Source organism: Arachis hypogaea, chromosome 1 (assembly GCF_003086295.3).
Source record: "Arachis hypogaea cultivar Tifrunner chromosome 1, arahy.Tifrunner.gnm2.J5K5, whole genome shotgun sequence".
In the NCBI taxonomy this organism is placed as follows: Eukaryota; Viridiplantae; Streptophyta; class Magnoliopsida; order Fabales; family Fabaceae; genus Arachis; species Arachis hypogaea.
In genome coordinates this window covers 29311120-29330012 of record NC_092036.1, presented here as the reverse complement: position 1 = coordinate 29330012, position 18893 = coordinate 29311120, and the positions used below count along the sequence as shown (strand labels likewise).

Sequence of the window (18893 nt, the reverse complement as noted above, 5' to 3'; positions counted from 1 at the left end):
GCTCAGCCACAGCTCCTTGTGGACAGTCTAGTGAAGAGTGTAGCATGAAGGAGATACCAGAAACCCCAGTGGACAAGACAGGGAATGAATTCGTACTAGAACAAGTAGAAGAAGCTGTCATTGTTCAAGAAGAAGAGTTGGTTGAAGATCTAGGAGATGCAGAACCTCCATGGGAAAGTCCAGTCATAGAACCCCTTCCAAGACGTTTGAAATTGATGCCGAGGAGGGTGTACAACCTCCAAGGCATATCACAGTTGAAGACTTGGAAGAGGTTGATCAAGAGATGGAGATTCAAGAAGAAGAAGCACAACCTACCATGCCCTTGGAAAGCAATGAAGAGGAGATTGAATTGAAAGAGAGCTACCAAGAGGAAGAGGTTGAAATTGAAGAAGCTTGCAAAGAGGTGGTAATTATCAGAGAGGAGCACAAGGGAGTGGAGCTTGCAATTTCATTAAAAATACCTCCCCTAAGTTGCCATCATCCTTCACAACATTCAAGTGGGTAAAATTCATATCCCTTAGCTTTCTAATCCCACTTGAATATGGGCTACTGGAGACGGATGGTCAACTTAGAGCTCTTTGTGGCATCAAGAGTAAGAGGAAGATGGTTAGTGGTAAGAATTGTCCTGCAAGGTTCATCATGGTTGGAAGCTTTAAGTTTAAACGCAAAGGTTGGTATAAAGCTCAACTGAATGGGTCTAGGAAGCTGTTTGGTCGCTGCAGTGAGAATTCAGATCACCTTTCACCCGGCTGGAAAAATGAAGATCGAGACAAAAACGGGTGTAAAAGTAAAGTTTCGGATCCTGGAATCTGTTCTGGCATTTGTCACCCCGGGAGCCTAAGAATCTGTTTGAAGCTTCTTAAGGGCTTTACATGCTTAGTTTGGGACCCCGGAGGTTACTGGAGACACAAACATTGGTGGAGATTCCTGGATGAATTCAAGCACAAGCCACCATAACAGGAAGCTCACCAAATGTCCAACTTAAGGACTTTAACTAAAAGTGCTAGGTGGGAAACAACCCACCATGGTATGATTGTTCCTTTTTCATTTTTATTTAGTTTTATTTGTTTTCTAGTTTTATTGTATTCTATTTTATTTTATTGAACCTGGAATTTTGCATCACATTCATATTAACACTGCATTCTTCATTTTTCAGATAAAAAAAAAAGAGAGCGAGCACGCGACGCGACCGCATCAGCGACGCGTCTGCGTCGCAAGGAGATGGGAGATAATATTAATATGAACAGAGAGTTTCGCAGAAGCAGCGCTGGAGGCGTGCCAATGGCACAAATCACCCCACGCGACCGCATCGCCGACGCGTCCGCGTCCCATGGGAACTTTGGCCTCCCACGCGACCGCGTCACCCACGCGGCCGCGTGACCTAAAATCGGCGTAAAAAGGGTGTATGGCAGAAAGTTGAGCTGGAGTTGGACTGAACTCGTGCTGGAAGCCCAAGCCTCACCACGCGAACACGTGCCTCACGCGTCCGCGTCATATTGGAAATAAGGCCACTCACGCGATCGCATGCCCCACGCGACCGCGTCACCCAAGATTTTGGCAATACTAAGTTTTGAACAGAGAGTTGTGCGACCATGAGGCTGCACTCGCGCCACCAGCACAAATCAAGTCACGCGATCGGATGCCCCACGCGTCCGCGTCGCCTAACGTTATTTGCGCATCACGCGACCGCGTCAGCCACGCAACCGCGTCGCCAGCGTCGCACCACCTATCCGGATTAGTGTCAATTTTCTTATCTTCTCTTTTCTAATCCTAATTTCTTCCTTCTCTCTCCTTTCTCACTTTCTTTTTCTTCTTCTCATCCTTTTTCCCTCTCATTTTATTTTATTTTATTTGCATACTTTCATTCATTGCATATTTTTATTTTTATAAATTTATTCTTTTACCATTGGTGTTCAAATGTTCTTATTCAACTGTTATTTCTTTTCTGGTATTATCTTGGTGCTTATGACTTGTTTTATTCTGGTTATGTAATATTATTTAAATCAATGCCAATCTTTTATACCTGTATTACTTTTGTATTGATTTTTAATTTATATTATCTTTCCTTCCCCACTCTCTTCCCCATTGTTGCATATTCTGCACCACTAGTATGCCATGGCTTCTATTGTTTTCTTACATGTTGTAGCTACCATGTGAATGAGACCCTTTTCATCTGGCATTAACCCAACCATACTCCATCTTTTAATTTCTATCTTTATTTTTGGGTTACTTTTCTTCCCTTTTTCTTTCAGGATGGCCACCAGGAAGAGAACCGGAAGACGATCACATGGGAGAGACAAACAAGTCCATCAGCACAATCCTTGAAGAAAAGCATCAGTTGGAACAGCCCGTCCACCTGCACATCTCAGCATGCACCAAGGACGGTGCAATCTTTAAGTGTGGGGAGGTCGATACCGATCTCCATGGGTTAGTTATTTCTTGACTCAACACCAAAAATTTTTTATTTTATTTGTTTGTTCATTGTTGCATTTGCATAAATGATTGCATATTTGTTTGATTTTTTGCATATTTTACTGCTTGGTTGAAGTAATATTTTCTTTTTCAAGAAACCTTTTAAAGTATTTCACTAATTTGAATAAAATTTTTTGTTACACTTGTTTGAAGAAATATTATATTGGAACATGGTTTAGAGCTCGAACACACAAAACCTGTAAGATTTTTTAGCCTAATTGATTGGTTGCATTTTATCAACCAATAATTTATTTTTGATGTGTGTTTTTCTCTCTAAAATTGTGATCTTTGTCTTGCTTAATTCTATATTTCCATTATTTGATGTATACATGCACTTACATGATTGAGGCCTTTGTTTCACTGAGCTCACATACCCATATGGCCTTACCTTTCATTATTCCTTGCAAACCAATTTTGAGCCTATTATACCCATTTGTTCTTTATTTTAGCACATCATCAACTCTAAGCGAAAAACAATAATGTCCTTAATTTGAATCCTTGGTTAGCTTAGACTAGTGAAAGTGCTTATGATTTAAGTGTGGGAAAATTGTGTTTGGAAACATTTGGTTTGAGAATTGAGTATGTTAGAAATTTCTGAAAATGTGAAAGAAATGTTTAGGACATGTTTATGCATTCAATAATTTAATCATATGCATTGAGAAAAATAAAAGAAAAATAATATAAAAAAAGAGAGAGAAATAAAAGAAAAAGAAAAGAAAAGAAAAGAAAAAGAGCAAATAAAAGGGGACAAAATGCCCCAAAGTGAGTGGTGAAAGCAATGCATATGAGTTGTACTTGAAATTAGAATGTATGAATATGTGGAAAACATAGTTAATGGATGGTTAGATGTTGTATTATGATTACATGGATTGTCTAAGTTAGGTGAAAAAGTTTAAGTTAATTAAGGATTAAGATTTTTAGTCCACTTGGCCAAATACAATCCTACCTTGACCCTAACCCCATTACAACCCTTAAAAGACCTCTTGATATGTGTATTTATGCATTAAATTTTTGTTGATTGTTAAATGAAGAGCAAGCCTTAGAAAGCAAGGTTAGTAGAGAATTGAGAGAGTCGAACCTTAAACACTTGAATGATTAGAGTGTATACACTTCCAATGAGGGTTCGATGCTCGATTCTTTGTTCCCGGCTTTCATGAACTATTTTCTTCTGCAAGTTTACTTTTACTTCATTTTTATGATTTGAATCAGTGAAATCCAGTTCATATATGTTCTTGAAAGATTTATTTATTTTTAACCAAGTAGGTAGAAACATTCTGCATGTAGTTGCATTCATATAGATAGGATTGCATTTCATATTAATCTATCATTCCTCTTCATCTTTATAGTTTCTCTTGAGCTTAGCATGAGGACATGCTAGTGTTTAAGTGTGGGGAGGTTGATAAACCCATATTTCATGGTTTATCTTGTGCTCAATTGAGTGGTTTTTATCAACTCTTTACCCACTTATTCATACTATTTGCATGTTTTACATTTTCCTTCCTGATTTTGTGCTATGATTGAAAACATGCTTCTTTGATCTTATATTTACTTATTTTTAATCATCTCTTATTACCATTAGATGCCTTGATATGCGTGTTAAGTATTTTCAGATATTATAAGGCAGGAATGGCTCAGAGGATGGAAATGAAGCATGCAAAAGTGGAAGGAATACAAGAAGTTGGAGAAACTGCTAAGCTGTCCAGCCTGACCTCTTCGCACTCAAACAGCTATAACTTTAGCTACAGAGGTCCAAACGACGCGGTTCCAGTTGCGTTGGAAAGCTAACGTTCGGGGCTTCGATTTGATATGTAATTTGCCATAGCTGCCCCGACGCCAGGTGACGCGAACGCGTGGGTCACGCGGACGCGTGACCTGGCAGGAGCGCAACCCGCGCGGCCGCGTGAGCCATGCGGCCGCGTCACTTTTCCGCGACCTGTACGTACTAGAATACGCTGGGACCAATTTCTGAGCTGTTTTTAACCCAGTTTGCGGCCCAGAAAACACTGATTAGAGGCTATAAAGTGGGGGAATCCATTCATTCATGAGGAGGCTCTCATAATTCACAATTTTAGGAGTAGATGTAGTTTTTAGAGAGAGAGGCTCTCTCCTCTCTCTTAGGATTAGGATTTAGGATTTCTCTTAGTTTTAGGAGTTACTCTCAATCCCAGGTTCAATGTTCTTTTACTTTATATTCCTCTTTTTACTTTCAGATGCTTCAATGCTTGTATTAGATATGTTGCCTATTTGGCTTATGCTACATTCATGTTATGATTTTCTTAATTAATATTATTTGAGGTAATTCAGATTTAAGATTGCTTTGCTCTGTTTAAGATTGCTTTCAATTTAATTTAGATATTTTTCTCCCTTTTGGCCTTGGTTAAATAATTGGTGACTCTTGAGTTATCAAACTCATTGTTGATTGAGAATTGGAATTCTTCAAGAATTAATTCATCCACTTAACTTACCTTCATAGTTAGAGGTTAATAAAGTGGGAGAAAAATTCAATTCTCATTACAATTGATAAGGATAACTGGGATAGGACCTCCAGTCTTCATACCTTGCCAAGAGTTTATTTTACAGTTATTTATTAATTTTTATTGCTTGAAAATATACCTGTGCACATTGCCCAAACTCCAAATTTCTCAAAACCCCAAATTTACAATCTCCATAACCAATAATAAGAACATACCTCCCTGCAATTCCTTGAGAAGACGACTCGAGGTTTGAATACTTGGTTATCAATTTCAAAGGGGTTTGTTACTTGTGACAACCAAAACGTTTGTATGAAAGGACTTTTGAAGGTTTAGAAACTATACTTGCAACGAGGATTTATCCGCAAATTTCTAGACCACGCAAAAGTTCTCTCATCACTTGGCTCCACGTTACTCTTCACGTTAGTGGTCTTAACGTGACCACTAACGTGGGCAATATTGGCTTAGTCCAACGTTTGTGACAAAGGTGAGTGTCACTAACGTTGGCACTTTCTTCTTCCTCCACGTTAGAGTTCACGTTAACTAAGTTAACGTGACTCTTAACGTGGCCAATTGTGCCAATTTGGAGCGTTAGTGGCACTTTCTTCTTCCTCCACGTTAACTACCACGTTGATGTAGTTAACGTGGCAGTTAACGTGGGCTATGATGGCTTCGAAGGCGTTATTGGTGATCACTTTTCTCATTAACGCTACAAGCGTCTTCCCATTCCACGTTAGTGGTCACGTTAACTAGATTAACGTGGCTACTAATGTGGCTCTTCCTTGCTTCCTTTGTCCTAAAATCAAGCAATTAAGGTGCATCAAAGCTCTGTTCCAAATGATGAGATTATGCATCATCAATTTTATCATACAATTCCTGCCTAATCCTCATAAAATCATGTAAAGTTCACAATAATTGCTTGAATTAAGGTGTAAGTGTATTTTCATCCAAAACTTGCCTATTTACTAAGAAAATGCATGAAACTACCCTAAAACAATAAAGAAAAGGTCAGTAAACTGGCCAAGATGCCCTGGCATCACATCTAATCATAAAATTCTTTCCGTGGCTATTGCATCCTCCATCGAGCCCAAACACTATGAGGAGGTTATTGCACACTCTTGTTGGAGAGAAGCTATATCAGCTGAATTGAAAGCGTTGGATATGAATAACACTTGGTCTCTCACTTCTTTACCTCCGGGTAAGCATGCCATCGAATGCAAATGGGTGTTTAAAACAAAATCGAAGCCATATGGGAGCATTGAACGACACAAGGGTCGATTGGTAGCAAAGGGGTACACACAAACACCCGGGTTTGATTTCTTTGACACTTATAGTCCAGTTGCTAAAATGGCAACTTTGAGAATGTTTTTAGCAATTAGAGCTGCAAAAAACTGGCATATACAGCAACTGGATGTCAACACAATTTTCCTACATGGGGACTTAGATGAAGAATTTTACATGAAGATCCCTCAAGGCTTTACAGTGCCGAAAAGTAATCTTGTGTGCAAGCTTCAGAAATCCTTGTATGGGTTGAAACAAGTTAGTCGGCAATGGAATGTAAAGCTTACAAGCATGTTGTTAGGCCTTGGATATACTCAATCAAGACACGCTTACTCTCTCTTTACTAAGATGGAAGATGATCATCTCACAACCGTTTTGGTTTATGTAGATGATCTGATTTTAGCAGGCTCTAACTTGGCAGAGATCAATTTTCTAAAGCAAAAGCTGGATGAGGCCTTTAAAATTAAAGATATTGGAGCACTAAAATACTTTTTAGGTTTGGAGATTGCAAGAATATCAAAGGGTATCACTATGAATCAGAGAAAATATGTCATTGACTTGCTTGAGGAATTTGGCATGATAGATTGCAAATCGACTTCTACTCCGATGGACTATTCAGCAAAATTGGCAAAAGATAGTGCTCCAATCTACTCAGATGTTCCCCATTATAGGCGATTAATTGGAAGGTTAGTTTAATTGACCACAACTAGGCCAGATATCGCTTTCGCAATGGGAAAGTTGAGTCATTGTTTAGATTGTCCAACCCAAGCTCACTACACAGCGACTTTATGTGTGCTTAAGTATCTCAAACAGTCACCAGCCACTGGCTTGTTCTTTGCTACATCCTCAAACGTCTCTCCAACAGGCTTCTCGGATGCCGATTGGGCAGTCTGCCTCGATACAAGGCGGTCTGTAACTGGTTACTGCTTCTATCTTGGCAGCTCCCTTATATCATGGAAGAGCAAAAAGCAACCCACTGTGGCTCGATCATCCTCTGAGGCAGAGTATCGCACACTTACTCTAGCTGTTTGTGAGGCTCAATGGATCTCCTTCATCCTTGCCGATCTCCACCTCCCGGTTACAAAGCCTATACCCCTTTATTGTGATAGTCAATCTGCACTCTACATAGCTGCCATACCAGTATTTCATGAGAGGACGAAACATATTGAAGTCGACTGCCATGTTGTTAGAGAGAGAGAGAGCCATTTCTGGTTTATTGAAGTTGCTTCTGATTTCCACCAAGGCTCAAGTTGCTGACATCCTCACCAAACTGTTATCTCCAGGACCATTTCAAACATGTTTTTCCAAGCTTGGATTATACAATATGTACACTCCAAGCTTGAGGGGGAATGTCACTTGATTCCGTCATTACAATCTGTCTTCATATCTTCTTCTTTTATTTTCTTATGGGTTATCTAGTTAATCTGGCTTCTCTTATAGTATCAAGTTGCAGTTTGTCTCAAGCTACAACTTGAGGGAGAATGTTAGTAGAGTACATATATGAGTACATGTTTGTTAGTAAAAAAGTTAGTGAGAAAGTATTGATAATTTTGTAATACTCAGAGTAAAGGTGAATCCCTCACCTCCTTTGTCTTTTTTCAAGCCTCTCTCTTCTTCTTCATCCCTTTTTAATTTCTTCTTCTCAATGGCAAAGAACACAAAATTTAACACCGCTTAAACAGGTGTTGGGATTCAAATCCTGCCTTGTACATCCAGCAATCCATTGGCCAGCGACAAACCCTTAAATGGAGCTCCAATCCGCGACAGATTAACTTTTAGCATGCGAGAATGAAAGATATCGTGAAAAACCAAAAAAAAAAAGAAAAACATGAACCTCCCTTCTATGTACTAAAATAAGATAACAAAGAATATGATTCCAACCTGAATCTATAATCGATGGATAAGTAAGCTTAAAATTCTACAAGATTGAATCAACACTTTGTAGTTTGTACGTGTTTATCTCACTTGCCCACTGACTAACAACTAATTACTTGAATAGGAGCATTATTTCGATATAGGCGTAATAGATTGAAGTCCAGCACGCATCTAGCCCAATAAGCGTTCAAATCACAAAAATTCGACCTAGGCCCAATACCAGTTGGCCCAATAAGAAGGGACCCTCAAAGACCTAGCCGACTGGTGAGCAAGACACCATTATCTTCAACCCAGGAATCTCACGCCCGAAGCAATATTCTCCCAGGCACAACTGAACCGTTATCACCTAGACTTAGCAAACAAATTGAATAACTATCCGATAATCAACAAGAGATCAACTACTCACGAGAGCTCTGTAATTTAACTCCCAAACAGGTTGGCTCATCGACCACCATATAAATACCTTCATATATGAATTCATTTCAATTATCTAACACTTGCTTTATCCCTTACTAGCTTAAACAACAAAATTTCTTAGACTGCATTTGTTTATAATCACAGATACTGGAATATGAATACAGTGATATAAAATCATGTTTTGCATATAAGACAAACAAAAACTGAGACATGGAATTAGTATACTACAAAGATGCTGGACAAAGACAATTTATTTTTTTTTTCTTTTTCCTTTTATTGTCACTATCAAATTTTTATAATTATAGTTTTTACCATCCTAAATTTTGTTTGAAAAAAAATAAGATAAATTGGAATTTTTATTATCTATTTTTGTTATATTCAATTTAGCATTGAACAAAATACAAAAATATTAATTTTTATATCTGTATTTTTTGTGTTGTATTCTCAATATACCTTGTGCTATTTTCAAAACCAAATGCAGCCTTACAAATATTCTCAACCAGTCATGTTTTCGTAAGTTCTAAAGTACATCCCACGCAACAATATACGTTTAAAGTCAAATTAAACTTAGAAGTTATTCATAAAGGAATAAAATTTAACTAATCGGATACGAGGAATGCCATACAAATATAACCAAACAAAATGCATGTCCAATTATGAAAACAATAGATTGTATTGAGTGTGAGAGTATTTAACTGACATTTTTATCACCGTTTAGACAAGTGAATAGAAATAAGCGATTCTTAATAAGTTTAATCTTTAGACTGTTTTTCAAACCAAAACTCTTATTCCTTATATTTTCAAGCCAAGGCAGGAACCAACAAAATTACAGACGTTCCAAGATACAGTGTAATGCCAAGAGCCCAAGACTTTGCCTTTTATTTACACAATAATAATTATTATATAATTAATATATAATAATTCCTCAACATGCTAAGTTCTCACTGTATGCAATGTGAGATCATAGGAGATAAGTAGTCCCAAATATTAATTCCAAAGTAATAATTGTAAAAATTCAAAGCTTATACCTGGTCATTACCCATTGAAACAAAAAAACTGTAAAATAACCTATGAGCTTGCACCAAACACCCGAATTCGCTGTTGGATCGGAACCCTGCAGCAAGGACAAGCAGCTTTTCCCTTTCTTCCATACTCATCGCCGCAACCGGCACACATAACTTGGTGTGCACACGGCAAGAAAACAACGGAAACTTCATCTTTCATGCATATAATGCATTCTCTGTTGCCATTGACTTCCTTCTCCGAATAATCCTCTAGATTATTTAGTTCTTGAAGTAGCTTGGCAATTGTATCTCTCTGGGGCATTGCGCCCTCAGAGTTGCCACCAACAGGTGAAGCAGCATTTGACTGATGATGCAGCTCGGCAGACTGTGCAGACGCTTTAAGCCGTGAGAGCTCTTGCTCAAGTCGCAGTAGATCGTCCTTGTGGCGCTGGAAATCTATCTCAATCTTCAGACGTAGAGCCTCGAGTTTCCTCTTATTATTAGATTCAGCTGCTTCCTTAGAGTGGCGCTCCTCTTCGATTAGTGCTGAAGCTTCCTCTTTAGCCTTCACCTCTTCTTTCCACTTAACCTGTCATAAGTCATTATAGAAAATCAATGGTTTAACTATGTATTAGAAACACTAAACAATTTATTTGACAAGTGTTTTTGCAGAAACTTAAGTTTTCATAGCATGGAATTCAGCAGGAAGGACAACGAAACCAGCACAAATACGTTGTATGGAGTTAGAAAAACAAAATAAAAATAAAAAATTCAACAGCTAAATTGAGAGAACTTGATGAAAAACCAAGATTTAATAATGAGCAATAATAAGATGATAATCCCCCAAGATTATAACACTCCATAGTTGTACAATTTAGGATCCTCAAGAACTGAGAAAATTTACTTTTCAAGTGGCAACTCAATAACGAAAAGTAGGCAGGATCTCTTACCTGATAACTGGATTGGGACCAGATCTTAAGGTAACAAAAATGATCAAGGCTAGAAATAAACAGAATTACTGAAGTAGTTCATTCGATTAATTGAAATTAATTCAATTCCATGAGTTCCAAACCTAGTACGTCAGTACAATACAAGAGATTTCAACTTAGGTTGCATTTGTTTATAGGTATAAGACACTAAGACAAGGACATGTACACAAAATCATGTTTGGCAAATGAGACATAGATACAAACATTGTGTCCTAAGACATTGAATTAGTATATTTTGTGTCTTTTTTGACAAAAAGAACACAAAAACACTAGTAAGAAAGACTTATTTTTTCATTTTTCCTTTCATTATTCCTATCAATTTTTCATAATTAGATTTATATCATTAAATTTTTCTTTCTAAATTTTCTGTATAGATAAACATGAAGGTAAATTAGACTTTTATAATTTGTTGTTTCTTATATTTAGTTTATCCCCAAACAAAATACAAAAATACTAATTTTTGTGTCTGTCCTTTGTGTCTTATTTTCAGTGTGCTATCTTATTCTGTTCTCAGAACCAAACGCAACCTTAAGGGACAGAATTTGATGTTTAAGTTTATTAGCATAACAGAGAACAATGACAAACGGAGCTACATTCACAGAACCAACCATTGCAAGGTAGGAGAGCCAGCTGAAGGCCATATATATGCCACACAAGAATCTCAAACTTCTGATGTGGATCTTGAGTCCCATATATTTAAATTGGATCCTAACATTCCAGGATGCTCTGCCAGGATGCTCTGCAGCCCCCTTGGCTATGCAGGCTGGCTTTGTGCTAACTTCCTTTCTTACTAGTATCAAATGATCACTACAATTTTATTGTTACAGCCAGCACCATTCCTGCAACTAACATATGGTTGAAGGCACTAATACAAATTGATACGAACCTTGGGAGAAACACATCATAGAAGCTATTTACTGTGATCTGAAAGGCCAAAGCCTTATAAATGCCAAACAGAAATCCCATGTCCATCATGTCCATCCTAACACACTCCTAACAAATGGGTAGATTCAAACTGCAGAGATAAATCTCACGATACAACTGAGAGGTGATGCCATTGAGTTGGATTGGTTAAATATCATGAATATCCGTAACATGTCACGAAATAAATAGCCTGATACCAAACAAGAATATAAAATAGAAAATAGATGGGCAAAGAGATATGTTAATGGTTTCTTCAAGTTAGCTAAAACAAATGCATTTATAAGAGCTAGAATACCTCAGACATATGAAGTGAGCTAATGAAATAAAATACCCTCAACTTTTCCCAATAGACAACGCTGGCCCATAGATCATGACTCATGAGTATTGATTTCTATTTCCTTTTTAAAAAAAAAATGAATTTCCAATAAAACCGCCTAAAAGGAATCGAATAAGTATATATTATGCCGCATTATCTTCTTTCCTAAATTATCAGGCAGTTTCTTGGTCAAGATTAAATTAAATTTGATTTACAATTATTCATTGTACATGGAACATATTTAAAGAAAAATCTATAGCACCAATCCCAGACTATTCAATACCATCTCCCTTCACATAATTCAGGAATTAAATGTTTGTTTTACACTTCTACCCTCACTCAAAAATCCGTGTTTTACGCTGACTAAAGTCCAGCTGTACAATGCATCAACTTATTGAGGGAGAGTTAGATTCACTGCATCACACAGGCAAATTTTTAGGGTTTGTCGCAGCACTCACGGTTGAGGAAGATGAAGCCTCTGTATGCACAAAATTAGGGATTTCCAATCAGTGTAAAGGCTGTTGCGGTGTCGGAATCACCCTGCCCGCAATGGCAACCACAATTGCAGCAACACCATGGCAACTGTAATTGCAGCAACACCATGGCGATCTACAACATGAATGGCATGTTTTGTTGCAAGTTTTTTTGAATTTGAGGGTCATTTTGGTAATTTAGAAAACTCTAAAAGCAAGATATCATCTTTCTCAGGAACCTTCACTCAGAAACAGTCTCTTCCTCCGGCACCAACCCAAAAATCTCTTCTATCTTTCTCGGAATCCCTCTCTGCTGCACTGGGTGCTGCCAGAAGAGCCATCGGCGGCACGCCAGGCACCACCATCTGACTCCATCTCTTCTTCCTCCATCTCCTTCTTCCCTCTCTGCCGTTCTCTCTGCTGCTGGAAGTGCAGTCAGCTCAAGGAAGAAATGAAGCCATCGCCACTGCAGATCACAGCTGCAGATCATCGCCGCAGATCACCACCGCTGCTTAAAGCTGCTCCCTCTGTCTTCTCTCTGATTCGTTTCTCTTTTTCCCCACCTGTTCGAGTGTTATAGACCTCTCTTCTTCCATCCTTCTTTGTCTTAAATTATAAGCCGCTCTTCTTACATCCTTTATTTCCATTTACAAAGGTAACTACTCATTATCTCTATTTCAAGACAACCAATAGTTCATTTCATCTTTGGTGTTTCTTTTGAGATTTTAGCTTTTGACTATGCCATAGTTGGTATTTAACTTCTATGTCGAACATGTAAACCAATACATATAAGCAATGCAATCTGTTATTTGAAATAATGAAAGAGGATATAGGGATGGGATACTTAATATTTTGATTGTTTTTTTCCCCAAGAAAAAGATTGCATTATCAACTATGACGCCAAACTTCAAGGGAAGTTAATGCATTCAGTTTTTAATTAAAACTAACCAGTCTTTGTCTTGATTCAATGTCAATATGGCAATAGCAAGTTGTGCGTCACACCAATCTAATGTTGGATTAGCACTTTCAGACTTGTGCTTGGCCCTAACCACAAAGCATTTGCAATGGGCATCAAGCCTCTCTATTACAGTTAAGCCCAACCATGGAGCTCACTTTCAGAGTTGAGCTATGCCTCATGGTTGAAACATTTAACTATAATTCTGAAGTGAGAGATTCAAATCTAATCAATTACCACAGTACAGTAATTCACCAAGCAAACATAGGAAAAAATCGCAAATCCTTATTTCAGCAAGTAACATTATTAATGTATAAAATATAAATAAATGAGGGGGATAGAGTCCGAGAACAAACCTCCGCGTCTTTTTGGCGCTGTCTAATCTGAGCCAAGACTTCTTGTGTCTCCGATATCTTTGCTTTTTCATCAGCAATCTCCTGCTGCAGCTTAGCTTTCTGTTTCTCCCAAGCTAGAAGCTTCTTTAAGCATTTTTTCTCCCTTTTTGCAACCTCTAAGCAAGCTGTCACGGACTCTGATGCACTTAACTTGGAAGCCTCCATCTCTGCTTTAATTTCCGCATTCTCTGTCTCTAGTCTCCTCACGGCTGCATTCGCACGGTCCACTTGACCACTAGCCTTTCTCAAAGCATTTTCCATCTCTGAGAGCCTCTTCATGGTGGTGTCCTCGAGTGCCTGTTTCCCTTTCTTCAATCTCTGAGTCTCCTCTCTTTCCATCCTCAACATCTTGAGCTCAGTAAGATCACTGCTTAGCTTTCTCGCAGCTTGCATTGCCTTCTGATGAGCCCAATCTTTTCGCTCCTTGACCTGTTTCTCAAGATCCTTGATCTGATGAAACAAAGTGACTATCACCTCATCCTTCTGATCATCCGCCACAAGCTCCAAATTCTCATCAAGATTAAGATCACGAAACTTACTCAGCACTGAATTCACAGCATCTTGGCTATCAACATTCTGAGATTCTCCCACCTGTCCAGGCTGCTCAACCAGTGCTTGTGCCCCATTCACAGCCGGAGAATCCAACTTCGACACAGCAGCACTACCAGAAAAGGCCTTCACCTGAGCCTGAGTCTGCAATTGCTTCGAATTCGCCCTAAAACCAGCAGCAAACGCAGCCACATTCCTCTTCAACAATGATTTCATTGAAGGCGAAAGATTAAACCTCTTAGGGAACTCAATATCCCTTTGCAGATGCAAATTCATCTCAGCAGCACCATAAGAGAACAACCCATTCGCCTGAAACCCTGAGCCTGCCCCATTCCCAAATCCCCAACCACCATGAAATCTACACAATGCAGGAGCCATAACACCACCACCACCAACCGCCGAATTGCCACCACCATCACCAACTACCACCGAATTACCACCACCTTCAACCGTGGCAGCCACAGTGGCAGTACTCGGGTACCCACTTCCCGGGACCGGAATCTCCATAGTGCTGGCCCTACCAACATGAAGATCACTCATTAGCAAACACCACATTGCATCACCTTTGCTCAAATGAGGCCTCACCTGTTGCAACAAACACACCATACCAGCAAGAGAATACTCCTCCAAGTGCCTCAAATCAGAGAAAGCAGCCTCACTCTCGTCCAAATTCCCACCATTTCCAGCACTATTATTATTATTGCTATTATTATTATTCAAGTAGGCTAACGAATTATGTAGTATGTTGGTGAGAACATCCATTCCACCGTAGCAATGGCCGTTTTTCAAAATAGCTTTGACCGCAACGTCCTCATCGTAACCCAAAGCGACGAGCTTGGAAACCGCTTCGTTGTAAATGAATTCGAGGTTCTTCAAGAGGATCTCCTCCAACTGTTCCTCCGTGCAGTAACCCCAACCCGTTTCATCGGAGTTAGGGTTCGTGTTCTGGGTAGAAGAAGGTTCGTTGTTGTTGTTGTTGTTGTTGGGAGGCACATGGTGATGGTACCTGAAGGGCTTGAGGCCAGACTCAGCTATGGATTTGGAAATCGGGTCTCTGTCGCACGAATCAGAATCGGGTTTCGATGATGATCGGGGCCTCCGATTCGCTCTGATGTGCTTTTCCCTCACAGTGCAACCCATTTCTTTCTTTTTGTTCTTCTGTTTCTCTTTTTCTTTTTTTTAGTTCGTCTCTGTTTTGAATAAAGGGATTGGAGAGGAGTCAAGGGGGTATTGTGATCAAAATTGAAACTTGAGGAAGAGAGAAACACAGAGATTCATGTAGATGAGGAATTCAGGATCGAAGCAGCTTGAAGAGAAAAGAGCGAAGAGAGCAACGGAGAACACATCACAACAATAAACATGTAATTGAAGAAATTTTTTTATTTATATATTTTGGAGTTTCTACCCAAAAGTTAAAAACTAAATTTATTCACGAACAAATAAAATTATCATTTTTATGTTGATTTTTTTAATAAAATTATCCAAATCTTAAAAAATTATTTAAAATTTTTATTTTTATTTTTAGTCTACACCATCACTTTTACTTAAATTCTTTACTATTATTTTCATCTCTTAACCACCATCATTATTATTGTCATTATCATCCCCAAATCCTTCTCTTTATGAAAAAGAACGAGAGAAAGCCAAAACAAAAAGAGACTAGAGAATGACTAAAAAAAGAAGTTACTCATTGATATTAAAACTTTCATTTTAAAGAGGAGGAGTATTCAGATTCAAAATTTCACATTTAAATTCAAACAACAATATCTCAATATAACCATATTATTACCGATTCAGCAACATAACCAACAAAATTGTAAACACAAACTCAAATTCTAACAACGAAAATGGAGCATTCAAATTCAACAATCATAAATCTACAATTCAATAATAAATCAGGTTATGGAGATGCAGAATTAGAGAATGAAGTAACAAAAATTAAAAATTAAAAATTGAAAAAAACCACGACAACGACATATTGCTAAATCTTCGAACCCCTCAATTCCTGCCTTGAAACTCCGTGAGCAGCTGATAAACCACTATTTTATGGTTTATCTTGTGCTTAATTGAGTGGATTTTATCAATTCTTTACCCACTTATTCATATGATTTGCATGTTTTATATTTTCCTTCCTGATTCTGTGCTATGAGTGAAAACATGCTTCTTTGACTTTTATTTCCTTTTATTTTAATCCTCTCTTATTACCATTAGATGCTTTGATATGTGTGTTAAGTGATTTCAGGAATTACAGGGCAAGAATGGCATAGAGGATGGGAATGAAGCATGCAAAAGTAGAAGAAATACAAGAAGTTGAAGAAGTTACCAAAGTTGTCAGCCTGACCTCTTCACACTCAAATAGTCATAACATGAGCTACAGAGGTCCAAATGACGCGGTTCTAGTTACGTTGTAAAGCTAACGTCTGGGGCTTCGATTTGATATATAATTTGTCATAGTGGCCATACCGCTAAGTGACGCGAACGCGTGATCCACGCGGATGCGTCGCAGTGACGAAAAACCAGCGCAGCTAAATTCGTAAACAGCGACTTATGGGCTGTTTCTGACCCAGTTTTCGGCCCAGAAAATACATATTAGAGGCTATAAAGTGGGGGAATCCATTAATTCATTATCATACTTTTCATAATTCATAATTCATAATTTTTAGTTTTAGATGTAGTTTTTAGTGAGAGAGGTTCTCTCCTCTCTCTTAGGATTAGGATTAGGATTAGAATTTATTTTAGGATTAGGATTTCTTTTCAATTCAGGATTATTTCATCTTCATATCAGGTTCAATGTTCCCTTTATTTATTTCCTCAATTTAGTTTATGGATTCCTATGTTTAACTCAACTTTTTTATTTGGCTACAACTGCCCATGTTACTTTTGATACTTTTATTAATTCAATTTGAAGTATTTCAGATCTAAGATTCTTATTTAGCTTTTTATATTATTGGCTTTAATTGATTAACTGGAAGCTCTTTAGTTATCAGCTATTCCTGATTGATTGTTATGTCGGCTAATTAACCGGAATTCCACTAACTCTAGTCTTTCCTTAGGATTTGGCTAGGACTTGGGAAATCTAACCAATTAGTTCACTTGACTTCCCCTTGCTTACGCAAAGGTTAACTAAGTGGGATTAACTTCCATTCTCATAGGAGTAACTAGGATAGAACTTCCGAATTTTCATATCTTGCCAAAAGTTTATTTTACAGTTATTTAATTATTTTATCTGCCATTTAAATTACTTGTTCCTCATCTTCAAAACCCCGATTTACAAAACCCATAACCAATAATAAGAACATACCTCCCTGCAATTCCTTGAGAAGACGACCCGAGGTTTTGAATACTCGGTTATCAATTTTAAAAGGGTTTGTTACTTGTGACAACCAAAACGTTTGTAAGAAAGGTTGATTGCTAGGTTAGTAACTATACTTACAACGAGAGTTTACTATAACTTCTAAATCATCAATCTTCAGTTCTTCAGCAGCGCTTTGAGGTCGAAATGTTGGTGCAGAGGCTGTTGTCAGAGATGGTCCCAATTAGAGTACATGTCGTTCTTGTAAAAGCTAACATAAAGACCAAGAATTGGGTCATCGAAACGGAGCTCAAGGGAATCGAGAGTGCCACCACCATGTAGGATCTCATGCTTATTTGCGAAGGAAAGGCAGAGAACGTTCACGACCCTCGTTGATGGAGTAACAATGGTGACGAACACAAATCTTTGGATAAAGGCGGCGATGTGCACATATCTTGTCGCCGCTACTACTGGAATCGCTACTGTCAAGCCACCACTGCCGTCACTCTATTTCTGCCTTTGCCATTGTATTAAAGAAAGAGACAGTGATGACAGTGGTGGTGATGACGGCAGTGATGGTGATAGTTAGGAATAAGAGTGGTGGTGAGAAAGGATTTGGGTGGTGGTGGAGTTTGGGATTGAGGGAGTGGTGGTGTGAAATAAAAAGAGAAGTTAGAGTTAGGTTATATCAGAGGGTATTTTAGAGATTTTAATTTAAATCATTGGTCTTGATGTTTGGAAGATGGTTAAGCATACATTCTCCAGTTGCTCTTGATTCGAGAATGATGGAGACTTTACTAGTTCTTATTCCAAAGGTTGAATCATCGGTATCTATCAAAAAGATTTCAGGCCGGTTAGTCTCTGCAACGTAGTTTACAAGATCATCACGAAGGTCTTTGTTAATAGGCTTCGTCCTCATCTTGCAGAGATTTTTGGCCCGCTTCAAGGAAGATTTATTCCGAGACGAGAAACTCGTGACAACATTATTATTGCTCAAGTGGTCATCTGCTTTATAAAGAATACTAAATCAAAGAAAGGCACACTGGCCTTTAAGATTGATCTGGAGAAAGTTTATGACAGAGTTGACTTGAGATTTTTAGCCCATACCCGTAAGAGCTTTGGTTTTTCCAATCCTACAATTAATTTGATTATGAATTGTGTTACTACTTTCTCCTTATCTATTTTTTGGAAGGGGAATCATCTGAATGGCTTTACTCCTAGCTGGGTTCTTAGATAAGGAGACCCTATGTTACCCTATCTTTTTGTGTTATGTATGAAGAGATTGGCATGCTTTATTAGTCACCAGATTGATTTGGACTTGTTGGAGCCAGTTGCTATTTCTAGAGGGGGACCAAGAATATCCCACTAAATGTTTGCAGATGACTTGCTTTTATTCTGTAAAGCTACAAAGAGACAAGTGCAAAATGTGATGTTGGTTTTAGAGACTTTTTACAAAGTATCTGGGATAAATATTAATGTG

The 18893-nt window shown here is 38.2% G+C and overlaps 2 protein-coding genes across 2 annotated transcripts; one reads left to right on the top strand and one right to left on the bottom strand.

Annotated features, from left to right (window-relative positions):
- Positions 1-6953: 6953 nt before the first annotated feature.
- Positions 6954-7481, top strand: LOC140181206 (secreted RxLR effector protein 161-like). The gene has a single exon (XM_072224695.1). The coding sequence runs from the start codon at positions 6954-6956 to the stop codon at positions 7479-7481; it is 528 nt and encodes a 175-aa protein (XP_072080796.1).
- Positions 7482-9283: 1802 nt separating this feature from the next.
- Positions 9284-15487, bottom strand: LOC112801149 (MND1-interacting protein 1). Its single transcript, XM_025843726.3, has 2 exons — positions 13534-15487; positions 9284-10109 (listed from the first exon to the last, which is right to left on the bottom strand). The coding sequence occupies exons 1-2, from the start codon at positions 15259-15261 to the stop codon at positions 9585-9587; spliced, it is 2253 nt and encodes a 750-aa protein (XP_025699511.1). The 5' UTR covers positions 15262-15487; the 3' UTR covers positions 9284-9584.
- Between the last annotated feature and the right edge of the window lie 3406 nt (positions 15488-18893).